The sequence below is a fragment of the Remersonia thermophila genome, chromosome 1 (assembly GCF_042764415.1).
Source record: "Remersonia thermophila strain ATCC 22073 chromosome 1, whole genome shotgun sequence".
In the NCBI taxonomy this organism is placed as follows: Eukaryota; Fungi; Ascomycota; class Sordariomycetes; order Sordariales; family Chaetomiaceae; genus Remersonia; species Remersonia thermophila.
In genome coordinates this window covers 3,434,585-3,459,682 of record NC_092217.1, presented here as the reverse complement: position 1 = coordinate 3,459,682, position 25,098 = coordinate 3,434,585, and the positions used below count along the sequence as shown (strand labels likewise).

Sequence of the window (25,098 nt, the reverse complement as noted above, 5' to 3'; positions counted from 1 at the left end):
TGGCCAACCCAAGACCAAGACGCTGCAAGCGAGGAGGAGGAGGAAGACAGGTGCAGATACCCGCGTCAGATTACCCGCGGTTGCAATCGTCAGGTACGCTATGCATGCAAGGAGCCACAGCTGAACGGGCTGAGGGTCTGGAATTCGGATATACCCCCGGCGCTCCCGCCTTCTCGGTCGGTTTGCAAGCATGCGCACCCTCACACCCAACTTGCTTGAGGCGGGCTTGGGTTGTGCAGACAGATCTGCCTTCCTCGCCTTCGCCGTATCGGCGAACGTAGGGAATCGTTAGCGACCTCCCGACGGCGAACCGCGATGGGCTGGACGACGCAGCCGGGAGCACGAACGGCCGAGCCGGACGCCCCCGCTTCCATGTCCGTCCTTTCGGAGCGAGATACGGAGCACGAGGCCCCCCACCCCGCCGCCGCCAGGCTGGTCGAGGGCAACCACCTCCTGCGCAGCATTGACCGCGCGCCGCCGGGAGACATCGTGCGCAGGGCCAGCAAGCCGTCGCGGTCCGATCTGACAAAGCAGAGGAGCCGCAAGTTCTTTGACGATGCCTTCTCGGCGGGCTCGGGCGGCAGCGTGGCCAGAGATAAGGTCTACGCCGAGGCGACCGTCATGGCCGAGCTGACAACGAATGTCATTGTGCGTCCGCCCAGCCAGCCTCCCAAACCACCCGCCGCCTGGAAGCCGGATGCCCTTCTCCCCCGAATGAACGAGCTGACGTTCAACGCCCCCAACCCTCCCAGGTCAACGACGAGTACACGCTCGTAACGGAGATGGCCCGCCTCCTTTCGGGCCGGTACCAGCGTCCGGTAGCGTGCATTGCGGTGACGGTGCGGCACGGGGCATGCGTGTTCGTGGGCGGGACGTTTGACCCGGCGTACGTCATGACTGTGTCGGCGCTTCCGCCGCTGGTGCAGCCGGCCACCAACAAACGCAACGCGGCGCTCATCCAAAAGCACCTGGAGCTGGCGCTCCGGGTCCCTGCGGCGCGCGGGATTGTGCGGTTCGTGCCCGTCCAGGAGGAACACATCGCCTGGGGCGGGAAGACGGCGGCTGGAAGGATCGACGACCTCGAGAGGGGTCTGCAGCAACAGCCACAACAACAACCACAACAACAACAGCAACAGCAGCAGCAGCAGCAGCAGCAGCAACAACAACAACAACAACAACGCCGGCGAGATGATAACACCGCGAGGGGGGTGGCATCGTTCCCGAACTCGCCCGATCGAGCCGATGGCGTGGGCGGGAATGCGAAAGTCCCCGTCAAGAAGAAGCTGAGCGTTAAGGTGAGGAAGCCGGGGGCGGAGTTGCTATGCCCACACTCCCTACCCTTGCACGGTGCCTGTCACCATGACCCGCATCGGCTGACGAGCAACGGCCACAGTCCTTTGGTTCCATAAGGCAGTCGAGGTCAGGAGGCGGAACGTACACCCCATCGGTGTCGACGACGGCGACGGCTGGCAGCGTCGAGAAGACGTTCCTGGATACGGCATCGCGGCCGGAGACGCCGTCTTTGACAGAGCTGCAGGCCGCTCCGTCGCCGGCGACCAGGCCGCGGATGGCTCAGAAAAAGAGAAGCTTCGTGTCGAGCATCTTTGGCCGGAAGTCGGTGGAAGGGCGGGGATCGTTGCCGGCCACGCTCGAGGAATGAGGGGCGCTGTGCAGAGGGTTGAGTATCTGTGTGAGGTGTACTCCGTATAGGAAGGGTTTTATTGGTGGTATTGATGTGTCAAGTAGGCGATGAGGTCCAATCTTGATGAGAGCCGGTTCTTGGAGGGTTGCATGTGATGTGCTGTGCAGGTACCCGGTGTAAGTGATGAGTGATCAGGGATGAATGTGTTGGATGATGGACAGAGAAGGGGGGCGGTTAAGGTTTCCAGGTTCTTGTCTCGATCCACCCAACGGCTGCCAAGACCAGCTCCAGTGAACAAACGATGGAACCTATAGCGTTAACGTTGGTACTATACGCAGTAACTACGCAGTCAACAGTGCCCAGGTTCTCAGGTTCTCAGGTCCTCAGGTCCTCTGCACTTGACGCCAGATTTGGGGCCCAAGTGGGTCTTGCCCACTGGGTTGGTGAGCGACCTACTAGTAGATTGGATTCTCACTTTCATGTATCCCCAAGAAAACAAAAACAAAAACAAAAAAGTCCACATTTTTCCATTTCCAGCTCCTGCAGCTCAGACGGACGTCTGTCGCAGTGAGGTTCTATCTATGCATAATATATGCAACCATCACCCATCACCTCAGCTATAGTAGACGTCGAAACAGCTGATCGAAGCTTGGGGGGCGCTTGGGGGCCCCCCCGGGGGGAGGGGGGCGGCACTTTGATTCCTCCGTATCTTTCATACAGTCCCGCACGGTTCCATACCGGCGCGACTCGGCTCCAGGGGACTTCCTAGGTAATACTCTTCATTTGCCAGGGTGACTCGGTCCATCCCTCTCTCTCTCTCTCTCTCTCTCTCTCTCTCTCTCTCGTTCTCACGCTCATAATTAGCGCCCAGCCTAGTTATCACCTAAACACCCACCCGCCCCAAACATTGGAAGCCCTTCCTCCCCAACGTCGTCATTGCAATTCGCCATCCGGGCACCGTTCTTTTCTCGTTTCGACAAGCGCGCCTCGAAGCGCACCAGCCAGCCCCTCGCCCCGTCCTCCCGCTCAGGCTTGCCCTGCGCCACTCACCGTCTCTTTGCCCAGCCAGCTTTCGGACCCAAAAAACCTCGCTCCCATTCGCCGGCATTGAAGGATCCTCTCCCGACCGAGTCTTTTCTGCCCCTGTCCCGGCTGTTCTCTCGGTCCCTGTCCCGGCATTCTGGCTCGATTCCAAGGGGACGGGGGGATCGTGTCTGAAGCTGGTCTCACCGGCCTGTCCGAACGAGAATCGCTTCCAACCGTCCATCCCGAGGGACCTTGCGTCCGCCGCTCTGGCGGGAGCGTTTCACAAGAGATGGAGGTATGTACTAGAAGCTTTCACGGCCTGGCCTGGCCTGGCCTGGCCTTGCATGATGCTGGATTTGCTGGTTGTTTCTTTTTTTTTCCTTTTTTTTTTGGCTCTTTGTTCTTTTCACCCTCGATCGATTTCTCCCCGCGCCATCCCCGCAAGCGCGACGCTGGATGGACCGGCACTTTAGGGGGGATGGGAGGGGGGAGGGGGGGCACTTCCAGATGGATACGCCAACGAGAGAGAAGAGAGAGAAGGAGAGAGAGAGAGAGAGAGAGAGAGTAGAGAGAGAAAGAGAGAGACTTGGGACGGGCCATGACTCTTTTTTTAAGTTTCATCGCCACAGCCCAGTCTGCCGGGAGCCCCGGCCGGGCGCTCTGACCAGGTATCATCTGTTGTCCAAGTGTCACGCCAGGTCCGTACCTTGGCTGCGGCGCCTGTGATGCGGCACCTGGGGCGTCGGATGCCGCGTTACGGATAGCGGGCAGAGAGCAGCACAGGCCCGTGAGCCAGACAGAAGAGATAACCACCCCCCCCGAAACTGTTGTGGGCTTCCTGGACTTGCGGTGACCTTGACGGGCACCCCGAGCCATCGGCGATTCCTTGGTTCGATTCGCTGCACCACCATGCGACGGATGCCCCCGTGTCCGCTGCCTTGGTTCTCATCTCAATCCATCTATCTCTCTCACCGGCGGACCATTGACCGCCGCCCGTCTTGCTTCCCTCTCGAGACCCTTCCTTGTCTGTCATGCCGCGTTGGCTGGGTCAGGGAATCGAGTAGGGGAAATACCTTACCTATGGGGAGGCGACACGAAAATGGTCACGGCTGCTAAGCTCTGTGTGTCATCTCGTCACCGACACCGGTGACCCAAAGACACGCTTGTCTCGTGTCAGGTGTACCGAGATCCCTTTGTCTTTGTCCTATCTCTCTCTCTCTCTCTCTCCATCTCTGTCTGTCTCTATCTCTTTCTCTCTCTCCCACTCTCGAACAAGCAAGCGCGTGCAACGAAACCCATCCTCCACGAGCTGCTGCGACCGTATCTCAACTTGTGTTGTCTCTGTCTCAAAGGTTGCGCAGCCTGCCTCCCGCCTCGGCCGGCTCCGTCCTCCGGCAGCCAATACGCGACGACGCCTTCCCGACTTGCAAACGCAGGGAGCCAACGCTCAAGTTGCTCTCTTGTTGATGTGCAAAACCCGAAAGAGCCCGAGTGGGAACCAACGTCAAGAGAACGGACGGCCCTTGGCATCAGAGGCGTGCTGGCGTGGCCCAGGAACCGCTTGACAGCCTTTGCGCCTGCTCGGCGGCTCCTTTTTTTCTTTTCTTTCACGGCTCCATCATGTCTTACGTTTCTTCCGAGGACGACGAGGTGCCGGCCGATGCGGCCGGCAGCCCCTCGCATCCTCTCTCGGTCCGATATATCAGTCCAGCAGCGCTAAACCTCCACCGTGTCTACGAACAGAACCAGCAGCGGTTGCAAAAGAAGGATGGCGCCAGGGTGCCCGACCCGACGGCCGTGCAAACCAAGGGCAAGCCGCGGTTGCTCTTGATGGGCCAGAGGAGGTGAGCGCGGCCATGCGGAGGCTCGTTGTCGATGTCCTCAAGCGTCTTGACAAGCGCTGACCGGTTTCCAAGGAGCGGAAAGTCGTCCATATCGAGCGTCGTGTTCCACAAGCTGCCTCCTAGCGAGTCGCTGTTTCTCGAGTCCACGGCGCGCATCCAAAAGGACAGCTTAAGGTGGGCACGCTCGGCCTTGGGCTGCCGTTGAGGGGCCGGTGCTGACGGGGCGATAGCTCGTTTATGGAGTTTGATGTCTGGGACTTCCCGGGCCAGATCGACATCTTTGACAACCCCAACGTCACCTTCGATATGGACGCCATCTTTGGCGAGATAGGCGCCTTGATCTGGGTCATCGACGCCCAGGACGACTACCTGGAGTCGGTCGCTCGGCTCAACTCGACCATTTTCCACTTGCATCGCAGCTATCCCCACATCAACATCGAGGTCTTTATCCACAAGGTCGACGGCCTCAGCGACGATTACCGCCTCGACATCCAACGAGACATCACGATCGGCATCCAGGACGAGCTCTCGGACCAGGGCGTCGAGAATGCCCCCGTCAACTTCCACCTCACCTCCATCTACAACCACAGCATCTTCGAAGCCTTCAGCAAGGTCATCCAGAAGCTCATACCCCGCCTCGGCCAGCTCGAGGCGATGCTCACCAACCTCTGCCGCACCTGCCGCTTCGAAAAGGCGTACCTCTTTGACGTCAACACCAAGATCTACATCGCTACCGACAGCACCCCCGAAGACATGGCCAGCTACGAAATATGCTCCGATTTTGTCGACGTCATCATTGACTTCACCGAGGTGTATGGCTCGTGGCCCCGCTCCGGCCAGTGGCGGGAGCGCCTGGAGGGCGAGCCCTGGTGCCAGCCGCTCGAGGACCAGGTCGCGTGCGAGTGGGCCGAGAGCGGCATGGTGTTGGCTGACGCTCAGCGGCCCATCATGCTGCGCCAGGTGGACGGGTTTCTGGCGCTCGTGGCGATCATGAAGGAAGGGTCCTATGACAAGATACCCCAGATAAACATGAACGTCGACGTCGTGGTGAAGGGCCTGACCGAGTTCTTTGAGATCACCAAGCCCAAGGAGACGGTGGTGACAGCGGCGCCGGGCATGGTCAGCCCTGGGTTGGTTCAGGGATAAGAACGTTGGGGAGGGGGTGGAAGAGATGCAAAAAGTCCAGGCGAGGGGGGGTCTTAAAAACAAGAAAAAACATACAACCTGGGATGGTACGGCTTTTCCCATCGCGAAACGGAAGTGATGACTCTTACAAACTGATGGCGAGTTGACGGATATCGTGGGTGTATATTTTGATAGGCATATCTCATCAAAAATGTACAGCTGCCGGCAGTATCGTCTCGGCCATCTCCCAGCGTCGATTCGCTGAAGCCGGCAAACACCAGCTTCTTGTGTTACATGCCCTACCTACGCATGTGTCCGACCAGCCAAACCCGACCCGGTGCAGCCCAAGAAGCCGATACCTGCCACCTGGGGGGTTAGCATCTCAACCAGACACCCCTCGTTTGTATCTCATGCCTCGCCCGGCTGATAACAAGCACGCGCACCCCGCTTGGTAACACATCCCCAACAGGGCAATTCCTACGTCCTCAACCGGGTGGCCCCCCACCCACCCAGCTTGCTGTTACACATCCCATTCCTTCGTGTCTTTCCGACAAGGCTGCGGGCTGTTCCGCACCGCTACCCCACTTTTGGGGGGTGGGTGTCAGACGTCAAGCCCTGCTGGGTAAGCTTTTCATCCTGGAAGAAGCACGTGTCCCTTGCCTGTCCTCTCCTCTCCTCTCCTCTCCTCTCCTGTTTTGCTCTGCTCCATATGGGAGAGCAGGCGACCCCGGTGTCGGGCCTGTCAGGCGTGTCGCGTGCATGTGTCCGACGAGGCGAGGCGTGGCGGGTGCGCGGGGAAGCCCCGAGGACAGGGCGTGGAGGCATGTTTGGCAGGGAACTAATACACAGCAACTAGGCGCTCGGGCAACAACCTAGGTGCCTCGGGTGGCGGCGCGTACCGATGGCGAAGGCATCCATGGAGACGCCGCCCCGCCGCGGCTCCGGGGGGGGGGGGGGGGTATGACCGGACGTGCGGTCTACGTGCGGGGCGTGCGTGTACCGCAAGGGTACAGGCGATGGGCACGGATTGCCTAGAGTAGTCCCTGGGGAAAGCAAGTTCAAGTCAGCCCGTAGGCCCCAAGTCCCAAGACGATGAGGGGCTCCCGACGTGCAAAACCGCAAGGCAAGGCATGGCAAGGCGACCTAGGGCTTCGCAGCATGATGATGCCCCATGCCAGCCGGTTCCCTGCATTCCTGCACGCATGCATCTCACGGCGGGAAAGACCTTGTTGTCACGTCACATATGAGAAACGGCACAACCGCCGGGCAAACCCGCCAAGCGAGCCGCAAGGCTCCAGGATGACCTTGGAGAGGGGTGTTTGTAGGATTGTATGGACTTGACTTGGGTAGGTAGCAGTAGATATAAAGCATACAGGCCAATGATGATGATGACGATGCTGATGATGCTGCTGCTAATGATGATGATGATGATGATGATGATGATGATGATGATGAGGGGTATCCAAGGTAGTGGGAAAGTCTGCCTTGTCCCCCCCCCCCCCCCCCCCCCCTTCTTCTTTTTGCATATCACCCCAACGGGGGAACGTGAAGTTGGTTTTGTTTTTGCCTGCATCCCGACGGACTGGCACCAGCCAGCGGTCGGGGATGCCGGCGCGTGCGGGGGAGGCTGAGAGGACAACAGCCGCAGAGCACTCGGAACCGATCCAATACGACAAAACATACGCTCCCTCATGCATCATCCATCATCCATCATTCATCCGCGCGGCGTGACACGGATGGCTGAGCTTGTATGTGCTTTCGTGTTTGTCGGCGTGCCCTTCTCACCCCCTCCCTTCGCCTACATGCAGGGAAGCAAACAACACCCCAACAGCCCTTCCCACACGACGAGACCATCGGATGTCCTAAGCCTCTAAGCCTCTTTTCCTCTTGGACGTCATGCCCATGCCCCCGTTCAGCCCTACCTATCCCGTCCCGACCCGATAGGCCTGCCTATGCGACGCTCCAGCACTGCACTGCACGTCTCTCGCAGCCAAAGCAACGATTTCCTACTTGCTGCCGCCGCCGCTGCTGCTGCTACTGCGTAGCTTCGCCTCGCTAGGCTGCCTGCGCTGCCCGTCTGTGCTACCAGCGGCTCAAGTCTGTACCGGGTAACCAGTCGGGGGGACATTTGTCCTCGGGCTGGGCGGACAACATGCACAATAGACTCCCGTCATGTTGGCTCAGCATGGTGTCACCGACACTCTGTTTGTCCACTGGGAGCTACGAATCAGCCAAAGGAAAGGCATCCAACGTCGCCTAGGCTGAAGAAACGCAGGCTATCAGGTGCCCGGTAATGCACCTTAGACGAGGTGAAGTCTCGTCCAATACGTGGCTGTGAACAAACATCAAGGAGATGAGGTTGGCACGCATCACATGTATGTAGCCCGTAAACTACCAGACAGCTACTCTCCGTTCCACTTCGTGAATCGATACCCGCACAAGTAAACACACAGGCTTACAGCGTACATCACCAAGAAACATGCAGCGACCTCGGCAAGGTTATTTTGTTGTCTTTGAATTAGGTACTTAGGTATATATTGCTCCGATGTGCCTCCCGAGTACACCAGGAATCCAGCCAGTGCTCGTTAAAAACAAAACAGAGAGATATCAAACTTATGTGCGTATGCGTCCAGTACATAGCCGTGGTATCACTACCAGCCGCCATCCAGGGCGGGATACCAAGTCCCAGCATGCCCATGCCCGGCTCGGTTCCTTACAAGTACAATGGTTACAATGTTTCTCCTGCTCTAGGGGAGGGGGGATGATCCAACCAAGCGCAGCTCCGGCTGGATCCCCTTTCCCTGAGGAGGGAAACAAAGTTCCCATCTCGTTGCGAGGAACCAAGCCGGACTTTGCTCGTGGCTGCAACCCCAACAACGCCTTCTCCGTGCAAGCCATGGACACTCTTGCGGCAGTGGCTTGACGGAGGGCGGCTGAGTTGTCACCACGAACCCGCGGTGGGATGCGCCGCGGTTGCCCGTCCTTTCCGAGTCCAAGCTCTGAACCCTCCCACCTCTTGCGCTCAGTTCTCCTCCAGTTCAACCGACACCCATCATTCCATCACGCCGAGAGCCCTGACCTGACCTGCGCAGCCGAAGACACGAACCGCCGTGCCACATGGTCCCTCGTTCTCCTCCCGTCTTGCAGGTAAGAACCGGGCTCGTGCATTCGCCGTCGTGCCTTGTCGCAGCAGTAATCGGTCCCGAGTTCCGAAGTGATCGTTGTCGATCGTCGAGCGAGTCGAGCTTGTCGGGAAGGTCCATGCCGGGTGAAGAACCGGGCATACAGACAACCCAGTTGCCTGTGGCTCGCATGGCGGCCATCATCCCCTGATTGACGTCTCATCCTCCCCCACCCCCCTTCGTCCCCACGTCGCCGTAGCCTCTTGAGGCTCGGCCCGGCGCGGGAAACCCCTGATTCTTGTCGACAACCAGTGTCTGCCGCCACAGAGATATCCCAGATATCCGTTGTCGGGGCTAGATGATGTTTTCGTCCCGGCCTTGCTCCGAAGCCCATCCGTTCGTCGCGTTCTCGGGAGCCGGTCCCGGCGAGTCGTGCCGCATGTCTTCGTCGCGAAATTCCCTGAAGCCCAGGTCATGGGGTGAGGTAATATCGTCAAGGTCGTTAAACATCATCCGTAAGACAAGAAAAAAGGTAGGGGGGAGAAGGAAAAGAGAGGACGCGATGTGTCCGTTGGGACGCATGCAGGGGGGGTATCATTGTACACCAGCCGCCAGAACGTAACCCATGTTCCAACCAAAGAAGGAAAAAAAAACGAGAGAGAAAAAGAAAAAGAAAAAAAAAAAAAAAAAAGAGAAGGCTGCTCTGCCTCGGTCTCTGCCGAGGTTGGTAGGTTGCATTGCTGCAGTCTGTCTTAAGCCAGAGAAACAAAAACAAAACGGAATCCAAACCCGCCTGTATGACAACCAACCCTGCTGTAAATGCAAGTAGATATCCGCCCATGACCCGGCCATGATGTAACGAGACAAAAGGAAAAGCAAAGAAAAAGAAAAAAAAAAAAAACAACCGAGCTCGCGGTGCTAGTGGTATCCCAAACTGTTTAAGGAAATCAAACAAAAGGAAAAAAAAATCGAAAGGTCGAGCAGAAAAAGGTTCTCCGTGTCGAGCTTCTCAAGCCCGCCGAAGGGTGGGAAGCGCCAACCTGCTTTGGAGCAGCGAACAGCAGTATCGCGACGATATCTCCTTGTCGCCATGTTTGCCTTCTCCCAGCCCGGCGGCCCACGGATGCGTCGATTTTCGTTCACCATGCCGCCCGCGCGCGTTGGTGGCCGGTACGCTCTCAAGGCGGTGATGACGTCACGGCCGGGTAGCTGGTTCCCGTGGTCGCCGGTGGTGATTGTCACATCGTCGTCGCGTACTCTTGGTAGCGCGTGTCCCAGCCGCCAAAGGTGTTGAAGCCGACGCTGATGCCGCAGGGGACGGGCGCCAGCATGCTGGGCAGCGGCAGCTGCGGGATGGGCGCCGTGACCGCGGGCGAGCTGTAGTACAGGCCGGCGGTGGAGTACGGCTGCGAGTAGGGCTGGCTCAGGGCGGGCGGCGGCGAGGGGACCTGGACCTCGCTGATGCCGCCGATGGTCGTCCAGATGGGGGCTCCCGAGTCGGCCGAGGTCGATGCGACGCCCGGGCTCGACGGCAGGGTCTTCCACGACTCGACCGGGGCAGGGAGCGACACGGGCGGCGGCGACTGGGACCAGAGGGCGGCGGCAGGCGAGCTAGGCAAAAGCGGCGGCGGGCGGATGACGTCGACGACCTTTGGCGGTGGCGGCAGCAGCGGCCGGAACAGTCCCAGGACGCTCTTCTTGACCTCCTCGCTCCTGCCCCCGAGCAGCTCCCCGGCGCCATCCTCCTCGAGCCCCTCGAGAGCCGACACGTGGGTCCGGAAGACGAACTTGTTGACGGCCTGCACAAAGTCGTCGTGCAGCTTCTTGCACTGCTTGTCCTTGTCGGACCAGTCGTACGTGTTCGCCTTGGCGTCGACGCAGTGTATGTCTTTGTGGTAGGCGATGAGGGAGTCGATGGTTTCCGGGGTGAGCTTGTAGGCGACTTCGTTCCTCAGCACCATGTCGACGTGGACGATGTAGGCCTCGATGTGGAGCATCTGGTGGTTGAAGAGGGCCTCGACCAGGGGATCGCTGTCTTTCCTCAGATCCGCCTCGGGCGCCTTGGGCAGCAGCAGCGACGCCAACGTCCAGATGGCGTTGGGTGACGAGAGGGTCTCGGTGAGGCATCGCTGGTGCTGGGGTACGCTGTTGAGCGGGCGCTTGATCTTGTTGATGCGCTTGAGCGTCTGCGTCAGCCAGGGTTCGACCTTGGAGCCCAGCACCACGTTGACCGACGAGGCACGCGGCGCAAAGGCAGCGGCCGAGGCGGGTAATAGTTGCGGCGGCATTGTCTGAGCGTGCGCGCGAGCGTGTGAGTGTTGGGTGATCTGTGGAGCAGGCCGACGACAGAGACGGCGACCTGAACGGGTCAAGGCTCGACAACGAGACAATGATGGAGGGTGGGGGCGGGGGGGACAGCGCTTGGGGAACGACCCAGGGCGAGCCGGAAGACGAATAGTCAATAAGAAACAAGGTGTAAGGTGAGCAGTAAAGCAACGGAGCCGGGTGATCCCGAGGTTGGGAACTTGGCGAGCACACCAGCGACCGCGAATAAGAGAAGAGAACAGGGAGCGGCGAGGAAACCTCGTGAAGAGAGGAACGGGAGGAAGGGGAAAGGAAGAGGAGGGTGAGGACCTCGTATTATCACAACCTGGAATGAGCCCGCCGACCCAGGAGAGAGAAAGAGGGGGGGGGGGGTAAGGGGGTGCGCAGAAGGTGTGGGAACCGGTTGTGGGGAGGGAGGGCTATACCGCTGTCGATGGGCTTGAAATCCCCGAGGTCGGTCACTAATACATGGTGAGTGAGGTAGGTACCTAGGTACTTTGCTCTGGGCTCCCTACTGTATATATGTACATGCAGGACCTACTTACGCAGTACGGGCTCTCTCCAGGGCAGGCATTCATTCCATGCACACGCCCCCCTGCGCACCCCTCTTCCCCTTTCTTGATCTCTCTCTCGGAGAGGGCCTTGAAGGGATCCAGCGGGGAACCGAAACAATCACTGAGGAGCCTGCCTACATGCAAGTCGATCAAGGTGGAATGACAAAAGTGCCGTTGACTGGACGTTTCGAGGGAACCAGGCAAGTGAGGGAGTGGGAGGGAAAACGCCGCTAAAGCTGCGTCGTGTTAGGCGGATGGATGGCCGCCACAGGCAGGGCAGCGAGCGGAGCTTTGTGAGGGAGGAGACTGGCCCGGACCCGCTTCTGTGCAGCAAGGTGCAGCGCTAGGTGTGCAGGAGCGGGCGGGCTGTGGTGCAGGCGGGAGCTGCCTCACAGCAGGGCAGTTCACCCCCCCCCCCAGCTCCCAGGCCAGGTAGGGGGGTTTTCCCGTGAAATCGGAGGCCACTCTGCAGTGGGTTCCTCCATGAACGTTAGTTACCGCTTTCAACCCTGTTGCGGGAACCATGCGAAATCGAACGCAGCTGTCTCAGTCAAGTCTGCCATGCACACACACACACACACACACACACACACACACACCCACACACATGCTGCGTACACAGCCCTCCACACGTAGATGGGCTCGGGTTTCAGCGGTCTGGCATCTGGTGACGGTGTGTTGGCAACACTAGCCCAACGCCCTGCTCTCTCGCTCCTCTTCCTTCTTCTCCATGTCCGCCCTGCAAACGGCCGGCGCAGCGGAACGCCCGTGTCAGCTCAGTCATTTAACCATTCCCTCGGGTTCGCGCCAATAGGCGACGACGGGCTTTCCTCAGGCGCGCCCGCGTAATCTCTGCCCTGCAGTCACCTGATCCCAGGTCATCCGTCTCAGAGTGGTTGCTTCGTTTTGTCTCCTGAGCCAGAGCGAGGCGGCCCTGACTCAGCTTCGCTCATGTCCTTGGCCCTGGCCGCCGGCTGCTGCTCGATCGAACATCCCGGCAGACCCCAAGAACCAACAGCCGCCCTCAGACGCGGCTCCCAAGATCGAGGAGTCGTCGCTGAGATTTGTGTGTCATCTTGGCCGCATCCATGGTGTGGTGGGAGCGAAGGGGATGGGGCGGCGGCGGCCAGACAAGGTCTCCCGAACCGTTGGGTGGATGCAGACGTGCGCCGGCCGAAACCCCCGTCCCTCCAACGGGAAGCCGGAGGCTGTGCTGAAGATATGGGTTGTGGGATTTGTCCAAAGTTCTGACCGATGGCCAAGTCCCCCAAGTCTCCATCATCAGGCGAACCCTTCATGCGGGTGTGCGCGCCAGGCTGCGGCTAAGAGGCTGGGCTCACACCCGGGGCCTGGGTCGCCGGCCGTGTGGCCGGAGCGGAGCTGAAAAAAAAGCTGCAAGCGGAGGGCAGCGCAGGGCCGCGCCACTCTGAGCACGTTTTGGGTAAAAACCCTCGGGACCCACCGGGGCGGACTCGGCCTTGTAAGAAGGCACATTGTACGTATAGTAGTAACTACGCTGTATGCGTACCGTCATAACCTTCCCCGACCAACCACCGCAGGTTAGGTAGCGTGACCGGACGGTTACCGTAATGTATAGTACACCATCAACGCCAACACCCCTCCCCCGGCCCTCAATGGGATCGACAATATCAATGTCCCTTGGACTGGTGAGGACTTGCATGAAGGTCAAGAGAAAGGTGGGCGCGAGCTTTGTTTGTCCTTGTTGGCTGACTGACGAACCACGAGAGTGCGCTACTCGATGTCCGTTTCAGCAGGGACCTTGAGAATCGTGATTGTGCGTCTTGTCTGGCCCAAGTGTAAACCCGCGTCCTGCACGTCAGGCGGTGACTAGTGGCACTTGTAATGGCACCTCTGCCGAGGGGAAGAGAATCATATCCGTCTCGAAAAGCCGCCACCGCCCAGCCGCGCTACCATCTCGCCAGCATCCCAATGCTACCCGGTTGGTATGGATCGCATACACGAGCGGGCTGTTTCCGAGACACTGCGTGTTGCGATACCTGGTGGGTGGGTGTGCCTGCATGGAAGGGGACGTGAGCAAGCCGTAGGAGAACCCAAGAGAAACGCTTCGCCGAGGGTATCCGCCCCATCGATCATCATGATGCCAACCCGGCATCCCTCATGGCCGGAACTTTGGCAGATATGGTATGCAGTCCCACCTTTCCGCAGCGCCGTCGTCGGTTTTGCGAAGCGTGATGGTGGGAATCCCTTGTTACACACACACACATACTCGACGTACATACACACAAATCGTCTTCGCACAGTGTGCACGGCCGTCTTACACCACCACCGCCGCCACAACAACAGCGCCGCCGGATGACGGTCTCCGCCCGCGGCCGGCGGCGTGGGGAAACGCATCCAGACGCCGGGACTGGGGCCATTGCGAAGCGCCTCCACTGGGTAGGTGACCCCCAATTTCATGCGCGGGAGGATAGGAAGAAAAGAAACAAAACCTTGTGCCCCTCCCCCCCAACGAGCGATGGCGCCAACGTTGGGAGTGGTGGTGATGGCGCGGGCACCTGGCAGCAGACGTCCCATCGCTTCTGCCGGACGCTCGCCTCGAGCCGCGAGCGCAGTTACGCTCCATCATGCAGCCCCCATCTCCAGCGTCCCGGGCCACCCGCATCGAGAACCGTCACGGCGTTTTGCAACGCGAGCAGTCTGGACTCCTGCGAGATGCCCGGAAGGGGGATTCTCGCAAAGCCAACGCCCGGTCGCTTTCAGACAGGCTCGGGGACGTTGGCCGAGCAGGGACCATGATTCGCCCACAGCAGAGATTGTGGGAAGGCCCGTCGGCCATGGCAGCCATACCCCGCGAAATGATGGCGCCTCCTGGCTGCGCGCGCCGGGTCTGGATCGTCCGATGGCGTGGGACCGCGGGCGAGCCTGAGGTGGCATCCCCCTCTCTGGGACTTGGCCCTCTCCCAGAAGCGTCGAGCTGCATGCTGCCGTCGCCGGCCGGCTCCTCTGGCCAAGAAGGACGCAAGCGATCGCATAAAACTTGAAACACGACAAGCGCGCAGAGGTGGTGGGAGGGCGCCTTGGTGACGGTGCTGTGGGCGTGCGTGTCTGCAGGGCGGGACCCGGGAGTACGTTCCCTGGGGATTGGCTGCAGGCCGGCGGGCCTCAACCTCCTATGCTACGCTCCCTGCTCTTCTGCCGTGAACATACTTTGTACGTAGGTGGGCAACAACGGGGTTCGCTTTTGCATACGTATTACCAGCAAGCCGCGTCTTCTGCGTCGGCGGTGGTCTCAAGGAACCTCCCGATCCGGCAACCCGTGCAGCCCATGAGCAAAAAGTCTGGCTTCGAGAGTCTCATCACGCACCTGCGAGGAATCCTACCGCGGGAGTGGCTCCAGGGAGGGGCAGAAGCCAGAGAAGGAGGGGTACAATCATGGTTCCAGCCAACGCCATGCCTGGGTCATGGATGAAATGCCCTGTTGTCCCATGCTAGTGCGGAAGGTGTGTAAAAGCGTCGTGGTTCGGACCCCTGCTTTTGAGGCTCATTGGCTGACGGGCTAACGCCCTCGCGGGCTCCATCTGGGAGACGGACCGAGCTATATCGCTGTGATTGGACAGGGCAGCGTGAACCTGCGGATGAGAGATACCTCCTTTGGGTCAACCATGGCAAGCCTGTGACGGATGAAAAAAAAAAAAAAAAAGCATCCGGCCATGGATGTTGGATTCCCCCAGATTCAAGGTCAAGCAGAAGCCAGCGTTCCTCTCTGTGCGCACATGGTAATTTTGCGCGATCGCGTCCACTCCGAGCTGCGCATTATCCCTGGGAAATGAGGCAGGAGTAACGTGGCCGTGATGCCAGCTGATGCGACCATCATCGTCCCAGACTGGCCGTCACGGAGAGCTGGTGATGTTGGGAGGAGTGGGGTCGCATGGAGGGCGTACTATACTATAGGTACCGGCTGTTCTGTGTTGTTGTCCTAGGTACGAAGCGGGGAGGCAGGAAAGCTCCGACACAGGTGGCATGGCTCAACCCAGGACCCATCCCCATCCCCATGGGCTCTTGTAACATTACCTTACTGTGTACGGTAGCTGACATTGTTCCAGCTTGATTCGAAAAGTCCCCCGTAACCTGAACCCTGGTGCGTGAAGGGATGATTCATTTGACAACAGCCGAGAGACATCCAAAGTTCCGTCCTACGGAGCACATCTGGCACATTTCATCATGGCAAGCAGACGAGCATTTCTGGAAGTTCCGGATCATGTCTCAGCCCGAACGCTTGAGCAAACGTTACGTTACACTCCCGGTGGCTTTCGGGCCCGTCGGTGGCTTGCGCGTCCCGTTATGCCAAGCCACGCCCGGGTCGCGCTGCTGGTCAGCCAAAAAAAAGTCGCCAGGCAAGCGCAAGGCGGGGGGACCCGTGGTTTGCCGCTCAGCTCGGCATGGAGAAACATGTGGTGATCCCATGACACAGGGGTTTCGTCACTTGACCTTCCGTTCAAGTCTTTTCTGGCAAAATGAAAGTGAACCCCGTGGTTGGAAAATCCAATGGAAGCATGCAGAGTGTCATCAAGAAAAAAAAAAATCCTGCCGTCCTGCCTCCTCTCTCATTCTCCTCCGTCGTGGCTGCGACACCCCCCCCCCCCCCCCTCCTCCTCCTCCTCCCTTGCCGCACAACGACGACGACGACAACGACGCGGTGCCACCAACCCTGACGATCTAGTAGTACCTGCTCCGAATTGCTTCACCATGTCCCGCTCGAGTCGCGCTGATAGGAAATGGTGGCCTTTCCACGGACGACCTGAGACGCATGCGTACACCCAGTCAAGTGACAGCCTTTCCATGCTTCATCCTTCTCTCATCATTCCGAGATTGGACAAAAAGCCCACAGCCGGCTCGAGCACCGCTGACTGGAACAGAAAGCAGGACTTGCGAGTTGGATGCGCCATACCCCGATCCCGTCTGACGGCTGCGTGTGCTTCTCCAGGTGCGTGTGGCGGTCGGAGGCCCATAAGCGAGCGAGGTTGTTTGAGCTAGTTCCGAAAGCGAGGCGAACCCAAACCCCCAATGCTTACCCGATGGCCATCGCACAACACATGATCCAAGCTGGGGTTTCCACGGGACGAGTCAAAAAAAGACGGCTTGCGATGGAGCTGTCGATGCACAAGCGGCGGATAGCAGGTGCGGTGCCCGGCGGCGCTGGCGGCGACAATCAGGCATAGAGACCGCGATGCGTCATCGTCCGTCTAAGCCACTGCCAAAATCCAACCCGCTCTGCCAACAATACCTACCTACCCTACCGTGGCCGGTTCGTTTCCTTCGCCGCGGCCAACCAGGGTGAAGTCGCCGCACGGCACATCCAAAACGCTTGGGCATCTCGGAAAGCCGACGTACCGCTACCGACGAGGCGGGTCGGGCGCAGCAGGGCAAGGCTGTTTGGAACCAGGCGCGAAAAAAAGAGGGGAAACAACCAAGACCCTGGCGCCATTGACGTCATCGACGCCAACGTTACCCTCGCCTCGTCTGGGCGCCAGCCCAAGCAGATCAACCGAAGCTGAAACTTTTGGCGTGCAGTCCAACTTTCACCCAAGGAAAGGCCTCACTTGGCCGCATTTCATGGTCTGCATACACAGGTACGGCAGTGGGCACAGCGCATGCATCTTGCTGTGGTGTTTGTTGGGCGCAGTCCAAACAATGCAACAACGCACAATCTGGCAGCGAAGCGCGCTCGGCCAGACCGATGCTTGTTTGCAAAAACGATCCCCCCAAAGCCCTGGCCGGGGTGTGGACCCCTGGCGGGACCCACTTGACCGGCAAACCGGGTTCAACGGCCCACTTTTTCTCGGGAGGCAGCCGAACTACGCCCAACTCCATCCGGGTTGGAAGACCCGGTCCGCTCGGTCTCCTGGGTCCGATCGACAAAAAAGCAAACAGCCAAACGGTCGATGCCACGTAGTATTTCGGGCCGTCGACCACGCCTCACCCGCGGAGAGTTTTTGCCCCAGCTTCCCGCTGCCCCCTCCTCCAAAAGTTCTCCAGAGTTCGGAATGGCAGGTCTTGTCTCGGCGGTTCTTGTAGGCTCCCTCGCGGTCAACGGCTGGACTGTTGCATTGCCTCTCAGCTGTACCCTAGGTTTTCGGAGCGTCCCGGCAGTTCGTCGCATGTTGGCCGCAGGGGGGATCGGGTCAAAGTTCGTAGGCTAGATGGTCTTCCGGTACCTATCCAGGACCACAACAGCTGCTGCATTCTGTCACATGGGCGCATCTCCCTGTTGGATTGCACGATGTCTCTGCCGCATGATGCTACGAGTTGATGGCAACCAATGCGCTTGGCAGCTTTGAACAGCATGCCTGGGCCAATCTATTCCACACACGCCCCCTCGCCCTGAAGCCGTGTGTACCTGCAGGTCGGGAGATGTGGTCCAGTGGCGACCCAGACATTCCTCCTCGTCTTTTTTTGTTTTCGTTCCCTTTGGCTAGCTCCCCTTAGACCATCTCGCCTTTTGCCTCCGTCTGCACTTCCGCCCCCTGTACCGGCTGTTCCTGCACCTTCTTCCCTCCCTCCTCGTCCAGCGTCGCCATCTCCAATAACGACCCGTGAACACCCGTCTGGAGTCCCACCTCCCTGAACTTCCTCAGCATCTCCACCAGCAGGCCTGCCTCCCCACCCTCAACCGTCCGCGTGGCGGCGACCGCGCACAACACGATCCTCGCGCAAACGGCAAACACGTGCTGGTCCGTTGTCCACCCCAACGGGCCGTCTCCCTTGACCGCGAGGGCCAGGAGGGCCTTCATGCCGGCTTCGGCCCACGCCTGCAGGGCGCTGGAGGGGGACGAGACGGCGGAGGCCTCGCCGGCGCCGGCGTTTGCGCTGGCCACGATCGACGTCCTCGTCTTGGCCATGCCCTCGTACACCGTTCGCCACCGCCTTGTCTCGCGCACCTCGTCGATGAACAGGTTCTGCTCCTCGGCGGCGAACAGCGAGTCGTCAAAGGCGAGCGCCTTGCGGAGCATCTGCTCGGCGGGCACGAGCTGAGCGTGGGCGTCGGTGGCCGTCCCCCACGGCTGGCCAACCATCCTGCTGATCACGCGCGCCGTGAACGCGTCGTCCGAGGACCTCCTTCCAAAGCGTTCCCCCATCCATGACGCAAGCTCGGCAGCCGCCATTGGCGCAACCACGGGCCGGGCCCCACCCCCGTGGCCGAGGACGCTCGACGCGGCGGCGGCGGCCGCCTCCCTGACCTCATCGTCGTCGTCGATCAGGCCGTCGTACAAAGCCCAGAGAGCGGGGAGGTACTTGGCGTCGCCGCCCGCGGCGTGGGTCTTGGCGTGGGTGAAGAAGGACCGCAGGGCCGAAGCAGCCGCGTAGCGCGTATCAAAGGGCTGGTGGGGGGTGAGTCAGTGAACGGGAACTTTAGTCACGTCACGCGGGTGATTGGCTCCCCCCGGGATGCTCGTTTCAGGAAGGAGGTGGCTTACGTTGTCTACATCCAGGCATTCGCTGAGCATGGTGCCCCATCGTTGCAGCCGTGGTGCCATGTCCGGGACGTCCGGAGAGGGCTGGGAAAGGAGCGCCGCCATGATGGTCCCGCTTGTCTCGACGATGGCGCAGGAGAGGGAAGGGCTAATCTCCCCTTGCTGAAGCCGACGCCAAAGCCCATCCAGCTGTGCCGTGCTCGGCAGACCAGATGCATCCCCGTGACGCAGAAGGTCGCCCAGAAGCGAGCCGAGATTAAGCAAGGCCTGCTTTCGAACCCCGGGGGCCGGGGACGACGCGCACACGTCCAGATAGAGAGCACACATCTCCGATGTGGCGCTCGAGTTGACCACGTGCCTCCATGCCTCCGGTGCCACCTCGAGCATCCGGATGGCCGTGTTGACATTGGTATCAAGCAGTTGCATGAGTTCTGCCCGCAGCTGGCCCACATTGGCCGAGGATGCTGCATTGTAAACCACCCTCAGCGATGTCTGCAGGTCGAGCAATGCCGAGGAAGCGCCGTGATGTTTTGTCGCTGGCTCGGGTGGGACGGCAGCCTTGGCGACCTGGTCGTCGCAGCCCAGCCTTGCGAGGAGGTTGAGGATCTCGAGGTGTGCCGCCTTCAGCTCCGCGCAGCGTTCAAAGGCGTGTTGCTTTTGCGCGAGCTGGGCGACGAGGTTCCCGATGGATTCCGACTCTGTTGCCCCGTCAGACCGGGTTCAGCCCACCCGAGGACAGCCTCTTCGCTGGTCTTACCTGATACCACGCTGCCGGCAAGATCAACCCTTCTTTCGATCACAAACCTCGCGGTCAGGAGCACGCCATGCAGCTTGTTCGGGCTTCTTCCTGCCTCGACCAGCAGCCTCCCAATCTCCCCCACCCAGTCACCTTGCAGGAGGAACGAGCATAGCGTGCGTGCGGCTATCTCGCGGACGTGCCAGAGACGGCTGCCGAGATAACCCTCGATGTGCCTCCGCAGCTCAGCGCGGTTCTCCTCGGGAGGGCCCGCGCGTCGGATGATGTCGAGGACCGGGAAGACGGCCTCGGCGGCACCGGACTGTGATGCTTGCTCCAGAGTCTCGTCGACGGAACGTAACAGGCTGAGGAGGACGCCAGGCAATGTGGGATACTTGCTGTACGAGATCCGAATCGACTGTCCGTCCCACCCCGACTCGATTGAAGCTTTGCTCTCGCCGGTGCCGAGCAAGCAGTCGATCAGACTCCGCAAAAGGAGCAGGCCGCAGTTCCGTATCGCCCAACTGGGGCTGTTTTAGCGGCGGGCTTGCTTCACAAGATGGGCATGAAGAGCTTACACTTCCGACTTGAGGCTCGTTGCGGCGAGGTGGAGGGTGCGAGCCAGGTATCCCTCAGCCTTCTTGCTCAAGAGCGAGCTCCTAAAGATTTCACGTAGCGAGTTGAGAGCATGGACTTGGGGCAGGTTGGACCCATCGGTCTCTGATGTGCGAACGACTTTCTTGCCAATATCCTCGAGCGTCTCATAGACCTCTTGGAATGATGGAGATTTCGCATTGGCTGCTAGCACGGCTGCAATGAGCGAGGGGATTCCGGCGCTCCGACGGGTCGTCGACGCCTGCGTCATGATGCAGTTTATCGCTCCCTGATCATCGTCAGCACGAGGGAATGCAGTCAAGAACCTCTCCGGCTTACCTGATACCACTCGCGGAGCAGTTCTTCTGCGCTTTCGGTGTCTGCGTATACGTCCGCCAGCTGCTGCGTGAGCTGGCAACATGTTGTAAACGTGTAAGACACGGTCGAAAAAGCCCCGCGATGGCGGAGGGTCGAAAGCTGTTGGAATGCGAGATACCCCGTCTCCCTGAACACGTCCAACGGGGGATAGGGCACGCCAGATGCCTTCTTTTGCCGAAAGGTCGCCACCAAGAGGCGCAAAAGGTTGCTGACGGCATGTCAGTACCAGCCAGAGCCAACCTAGATCAACGGCCATACCTGGACTCGTGAACCGCCCGGAAGCTGTAGCTGAGCAGGTCCTTGGTATCCAGCCCCTCAATGTCTTCGAGCTCCTCCGGTAAGTGGCCTTCAGGAGAGTCGTCGCAAAGGACATGCTTGACTGTGAACCATATACGCTGCGCACAAAAGAAGATGCGGCGCTGGAGGTGGTGGAGAGTCTCGAGCTCCTTCTCGGTGTATGTCTCCTTGGAAAGGACTTGCCAGATGTAGCTATGGCGGTCAGTTTCTGATACACAGGCGCAGGACGAGGTGGCCGACGTAGCCAACCTACCTGATAGCTGCGAAATCCGAATGCACTGGCTTTTCCATCGCGGCGTGTCCCAAGTCATCTTCTGCTTTTGTTATTTTGGCCTCGAGTTTCCCAAGAATGGCCGAGAGATGGGCAAGACGCGAGTCAGGCTTGGTCAGCCAGCTACACATGAGACCATGTGCGCGCGCAGCTCCATCGCCATGATCAGCACGCCCAGTCCTGTCCGCCAGGCTGCCTGCCCGTTGGCAGAACTGGCTGAGGACCAGGACAAATTTGGCAGGCCGCACCTTGGGAGACGGCGACGTTCCCGGCGAGAGCAAGCTCAGGATGGTCGCGGCGCCATCCCTGACATCGTCGAACGGATCAATGAGAAGATCGAGAAGAAGTCGGATCCAAGTGACGTCGTGGATGAGCTCCGTTGCAATGTCTTCGTCAAGGACGTCGTCGGTAGCTCCTGCGTGCTTGCCAACCTGGAGCAGGAGGAGGGTGGCTTTGACCGCAGTGATGTGACGCTGGTAGGAGGCGGTAGGATGGAGCTCGGCCCTGAGGTAGCCCGTATACCACCGCAGGAAGGCTTGGTGCCGTTCGAGCACCTCCTTGGCCTCGGCAGCATTCTTCAGCATGACCTCGGGTCCGAACTTCTTCTTCGACTGAGTGCCATCCCGGTTTGCCGCGGTTTCATGTGCGGCCAAGCTCCTCTGCGCAACGGTAATGACGTTTTTCGCCCTCTTGATCAAGTTCTTCGTGTAGCCGAGCACCTCGTTACGGACCCGGGCATCATAATCCACGTGGAAGGACGCAAGGTGCTTCTTAAGGAGGCCGAAGGATGCCTCGGAGAACGGCTTCGTCGTGGCCTGGGAGGAGATCAAGAGCGAAAAGGCACTGGATCTGACCGATGCGGAGGGGTGTGCAAGCAGGTTGTCCAGCAGAGTCTCCTCCAGGGATAGCGGAGTGGACTTGTCCGTTGACAGCTCGCGCCCGTTGCCTGTCATGGCCCGCTCGTCAGCGTTGCTCATTGCCGGCTCCTCGTCCGGGCTCACCTGGCTCCCCAACCATGCCGTATTTCTTCCCCAGCTCGAGCGTTGCTAGTTGAAGAAGCAAGCCATAATCGTTCAACTCCTGGCCGATGGCTGCCAAGGGTTGGCTCTGGTTGGACCTGTGCAGCAGCTTAAGCGCCGTGCTCTTGTCGACCTTGAAGATCGGACTAAGCACGTAATGTTTAAGGTCCTCCAAGAGCTCCGGATCCCGAACCAAGGCATCCTGGAGCCACTGCCAACAGACGTCAAGGTTGAAGCCTACGGTGTCCGACGTCGTCAACAAGCCCCTGAAGATGTGAACGAGGCATTTGCCTGCCAGCGGGCTGACGTGGGGGAACCGCATCCAGGAGAAGAGATGCGAGGTGAAGAGCTTCCAGAGCGCGAGCTCGGGTTGGCCAACGACCGATGGCTCGATGTCCCTGTACTTGGGTGCGATATCCGCCAGGTCAACGACCCTCTTGTTGAGAAGATAGTCGAGACATTGAAGGCCGGATTTGGTCAGCTGCTGCACCGACTTCCGGGAGATGATGGCGACAAGGGTCTCGAGGATATGCTCCTTGACAGCCTTCCCGGTCTCAGGAGAGGGATTGGAGGCCGCAGCCACCACGAGGATGTCCAGCACCTGCCTCAGGGCGCGATGTGAATCATGCTCGTACCATTCCAGGTAGAAGTGGAACAACTTCTTGGACAGAGTCTCGGTCAAGGCCCACTGCCTCAAGGCGTCGTCCGGGGACTTGGCACACTGCTGGACAAAGCTACACAGCATGACGCAGGCCTGGCCGTTGCCGTGATGTTGCCTCGACTGGATGGCATCCTGGAGGAGCTTCTCAAAGGTTTCCTCGGCGTGTCTGCGGTGCCATGTTAGGAGCCCGATGATCCCGTCTGTTTGGGAGCAGACAAGCAAGACTCACTGGCGCCGGGAGTCCTCTGGCTGGCTCATTAGCCATTTCGTAATGGTATTTGCATTTTCAAAGACTTCTTTGGAGTCCTTGGAGTCGCGGCCAGACAGCCGTGCGTCGGCTGTTTCGGCGGCAGTGCCCATACTGAACGATAGCTCGACGAGCGCCGTGTTTTGTTTGGAGGTGGAGGGGTTGATGTTTCGGTGGGCAAAATGTGGGACCCCGCCAAAGGCTTCGCTGAAGCGAAAGAAGGTCGAAACGGGAGAGAAGAGAAGACGACAGGAATCTAGATGGGTTTGCCAGGCGAACTTGCCACCTCACCCCATGAGCATGACTGGTGTCTTCTGACACTGGCCAGGCAACAGCGAGAGCATGGACATAGCACGGGCTGGGAAAAACGGAGTTTGCAAGAGGACGGGACAGCCCAAGAGATCCATGCCTGCGGTCGATCAAGGTGTGAAGGTACACCTTGCGGGGCGGATTGCCTATACTGTGGTAACTACCCTGCTCACCTCGCTCACCTTGGTCCCAAGGCGGCTAGCGCCGCTGCTTATCGCCTCAGATCTCTCGGGCAGCTTTGACTACAATCGACTTCCCCTCGTTCAAACACGCTCCCGAGTGGAAGCGCAATGATCATCTCCGATGAGGAATTCAAATTATGCTGGTGATGGCCCATATCTTGGTTTAGCTTCCCGACATTCCGTATCCTACAAATCCTCAAACCCTTGGCCGGCTTTCCTCCCCTCTTGTCCGGCACCACAAGTCACTCAAGACGCACGTGCACGGACCAGTTGCCGTCCCGTAAATTTTTTTGTCTTATCCGGCGCATCGCAAGCCGGGAGCCCGGCCAGCCCCAACTCAACCTCGACATCATCCCGCAAACACCAAGTTGCACGCCCGTGCTACCCCGCGCCCCTGGGACGAGATTTTTACCTGTCGGCTCATAACCTCCGTAATCAGAACCCCTCCTCGCAACCATGTCATCATGGTGGGACGCCATTACCGGGCGCAAGTCGTCCTCCACAGCATCGCCGTCGAGCGGGTCCTCGTCGACGACGGCCTCAGTTCCGGGCTCCGAGAACCACACCACCACGATCCCGACCTCGACCGCTAGCATCCCCACCACAACATTCCAGTCAACGCCCTTCGATCCCACCTCCGCCCAGGGCGTGGAGTCCTTCCTCGGTGCATCCTCATTCGCCGACCCCTCGCAATTACATCCCCTCGCCGGCCTGAACAAGGACACACTCGAGTACCTCACCCTCGAGGACTCGGCTCTGTCAGACCTTCCCGGCTCGCAGTCCGCGCTTCCGTCGCGCGGTTTCACAGATGACCTTTGCTACGGCACCGGCATAACATATCTCACAGGCCTGACGATAGGAGGCGCCTGGGGCCTGCAGGAGGGTCTGAGGAGGTCGGCGGGCGAGCCGCCCAAGCTGCGACTCAACTCGGTGCTCAACTCGGTGACGCGCCGGGGCCCCTTCCTGGGCAACTCGGCCGGTGTTGTCGCCATCTGCTACAACTGCATCAACTCGTACCTGGGGTACCTCCGGGGGAAGAACGACGCCGCCAACACCATTCTGGCTGGCGCCTTCAGCGGCATGCTCTTCAAGTCCACAAGGGGGCTTCGCCCCATGATGATTTCGGGCGGTATCGTGGCTTCGGTGGCTGGTGTCTGGGCGGTATGATGCCCTCTCTCTCCCTCTCTCTCTCTCTCTCTCTTCAGGTCTTTTCCTCATGCAACGTACGTGAGCTAATATTTGTTTTCCACAGATCGTTCGGCAGACCTTCCGCAACCCCGAGCCCGAAGCACACGCCATCTGAGACATGAGC

General features: G+C 59.6%; 5 protein-coding genes across 5 annotated transcripts; 3 read left to right on the top strand and 2 right to left on the bottom strand.

Annotated features, from left to right (window-relative positions):
- Window positions 1-315: 315 nt before the first annotated feature.
- Window positions 316-1,660, top strand: VTJ83DRAFT_975 (uncharacterized protein; the record flags this gene model as incomplete). Its single annotated transcript, XM_071014677.1, has 3 exons — window positions 316-648; window positions 753-1,295; window positions 1,394-1,660. 3 exons carry the CDS (start codon window positions 316-318, stop codon window positions 1,658-1,660), a joined length of 1,143 nt encoding a protein of 380 aa, XP_070870328.1.
- A 1,297-nt stretch (window positions 1,661-2,957) lies between these two features.
- Window positions 2,958-5,658, top strand: VTJ83DRAFT_974 (uncharacterized protein; the record flags this gene model as incomplete). Its single annotated transcript, XM_071014676.1, has 4 exons — window positions 2,958-2,963; window positions 4,412-4,512; window positions 4,585-4,686; window positions 4,743-5,658. 4 exons carry the CDS (start codon window positions 2,958-2,960, stop codon window positions 5,656-5,658), a joined length of 1,125 nt encoding a protein of 374 aa, XP_070870327.1.
- Window positions 5,659-9,997: 4,339 nt separating this feature from the next.
- VTJ83DRAFT_973 (uncharacterized protein) lies at window positions 9,998-11,047 on the bottom strand (the record flags this gene model as incomplete). Its single annotated transcript, XM_071014675.1, has 1 exon — window positions 9,998-11,047. One exon carries the CDS (start codon window positions 11,045-11,047, stop codon window positions 9,998-10,000), a length of 1,050 nt encoding a protein of 349 aa, XP_070870326.1.
- A 7,055-nt stretch (window positions 11,048-18,102) lies between these two features.
- On the bottom strand, window positions 18,103-23,408 carry VTJ83DRAFT_972 (uncharacterized protein; the record flags this gene model as incomplete). Its single annotated transcript, XM_071014674.1, has 9 exons — window positions 18,103-18,999; window positions 19,096-19,790; window positions 19,850-20,352; window positions 20,407-20,711; window positions 20,762-21,008; window positions 21,059-21,289; window positions 21,351-22,314; window positions 22,370-23,214; window positions 23,278-23,408. The coding sequence occupies 9 exons, from the start codon at window positions 23,406-23,408 to the stop codon at window positions 18,103-18,105; spliced, it is 4,818 nt and encodes a 1,605-aa protein (XP_070870325.1).
- An 834-nt stretch (window positions 23,409-24,242) lies between these two features.
- VTJ83DRAFT_971 (uncharacterized protein) lies at window positions 24,243-25,089 on the top strand (the record flags this gene model as incomplete). Its single annotated transcript, XM_071014673.1, has 2 exons — window positions 24,243-24,947; window positions 25,039-25,089. The coding sequence occupies 2 exons, from the start codon at window positions 24,243-24,245 to the stop codon at window positions 25,087-25,089; spliced, it is 756 nt and encodes a 251-aa protein (XP_070870324.1).
- Window positions 25,090-25,098: the final 9 nt, after the last annotated feature.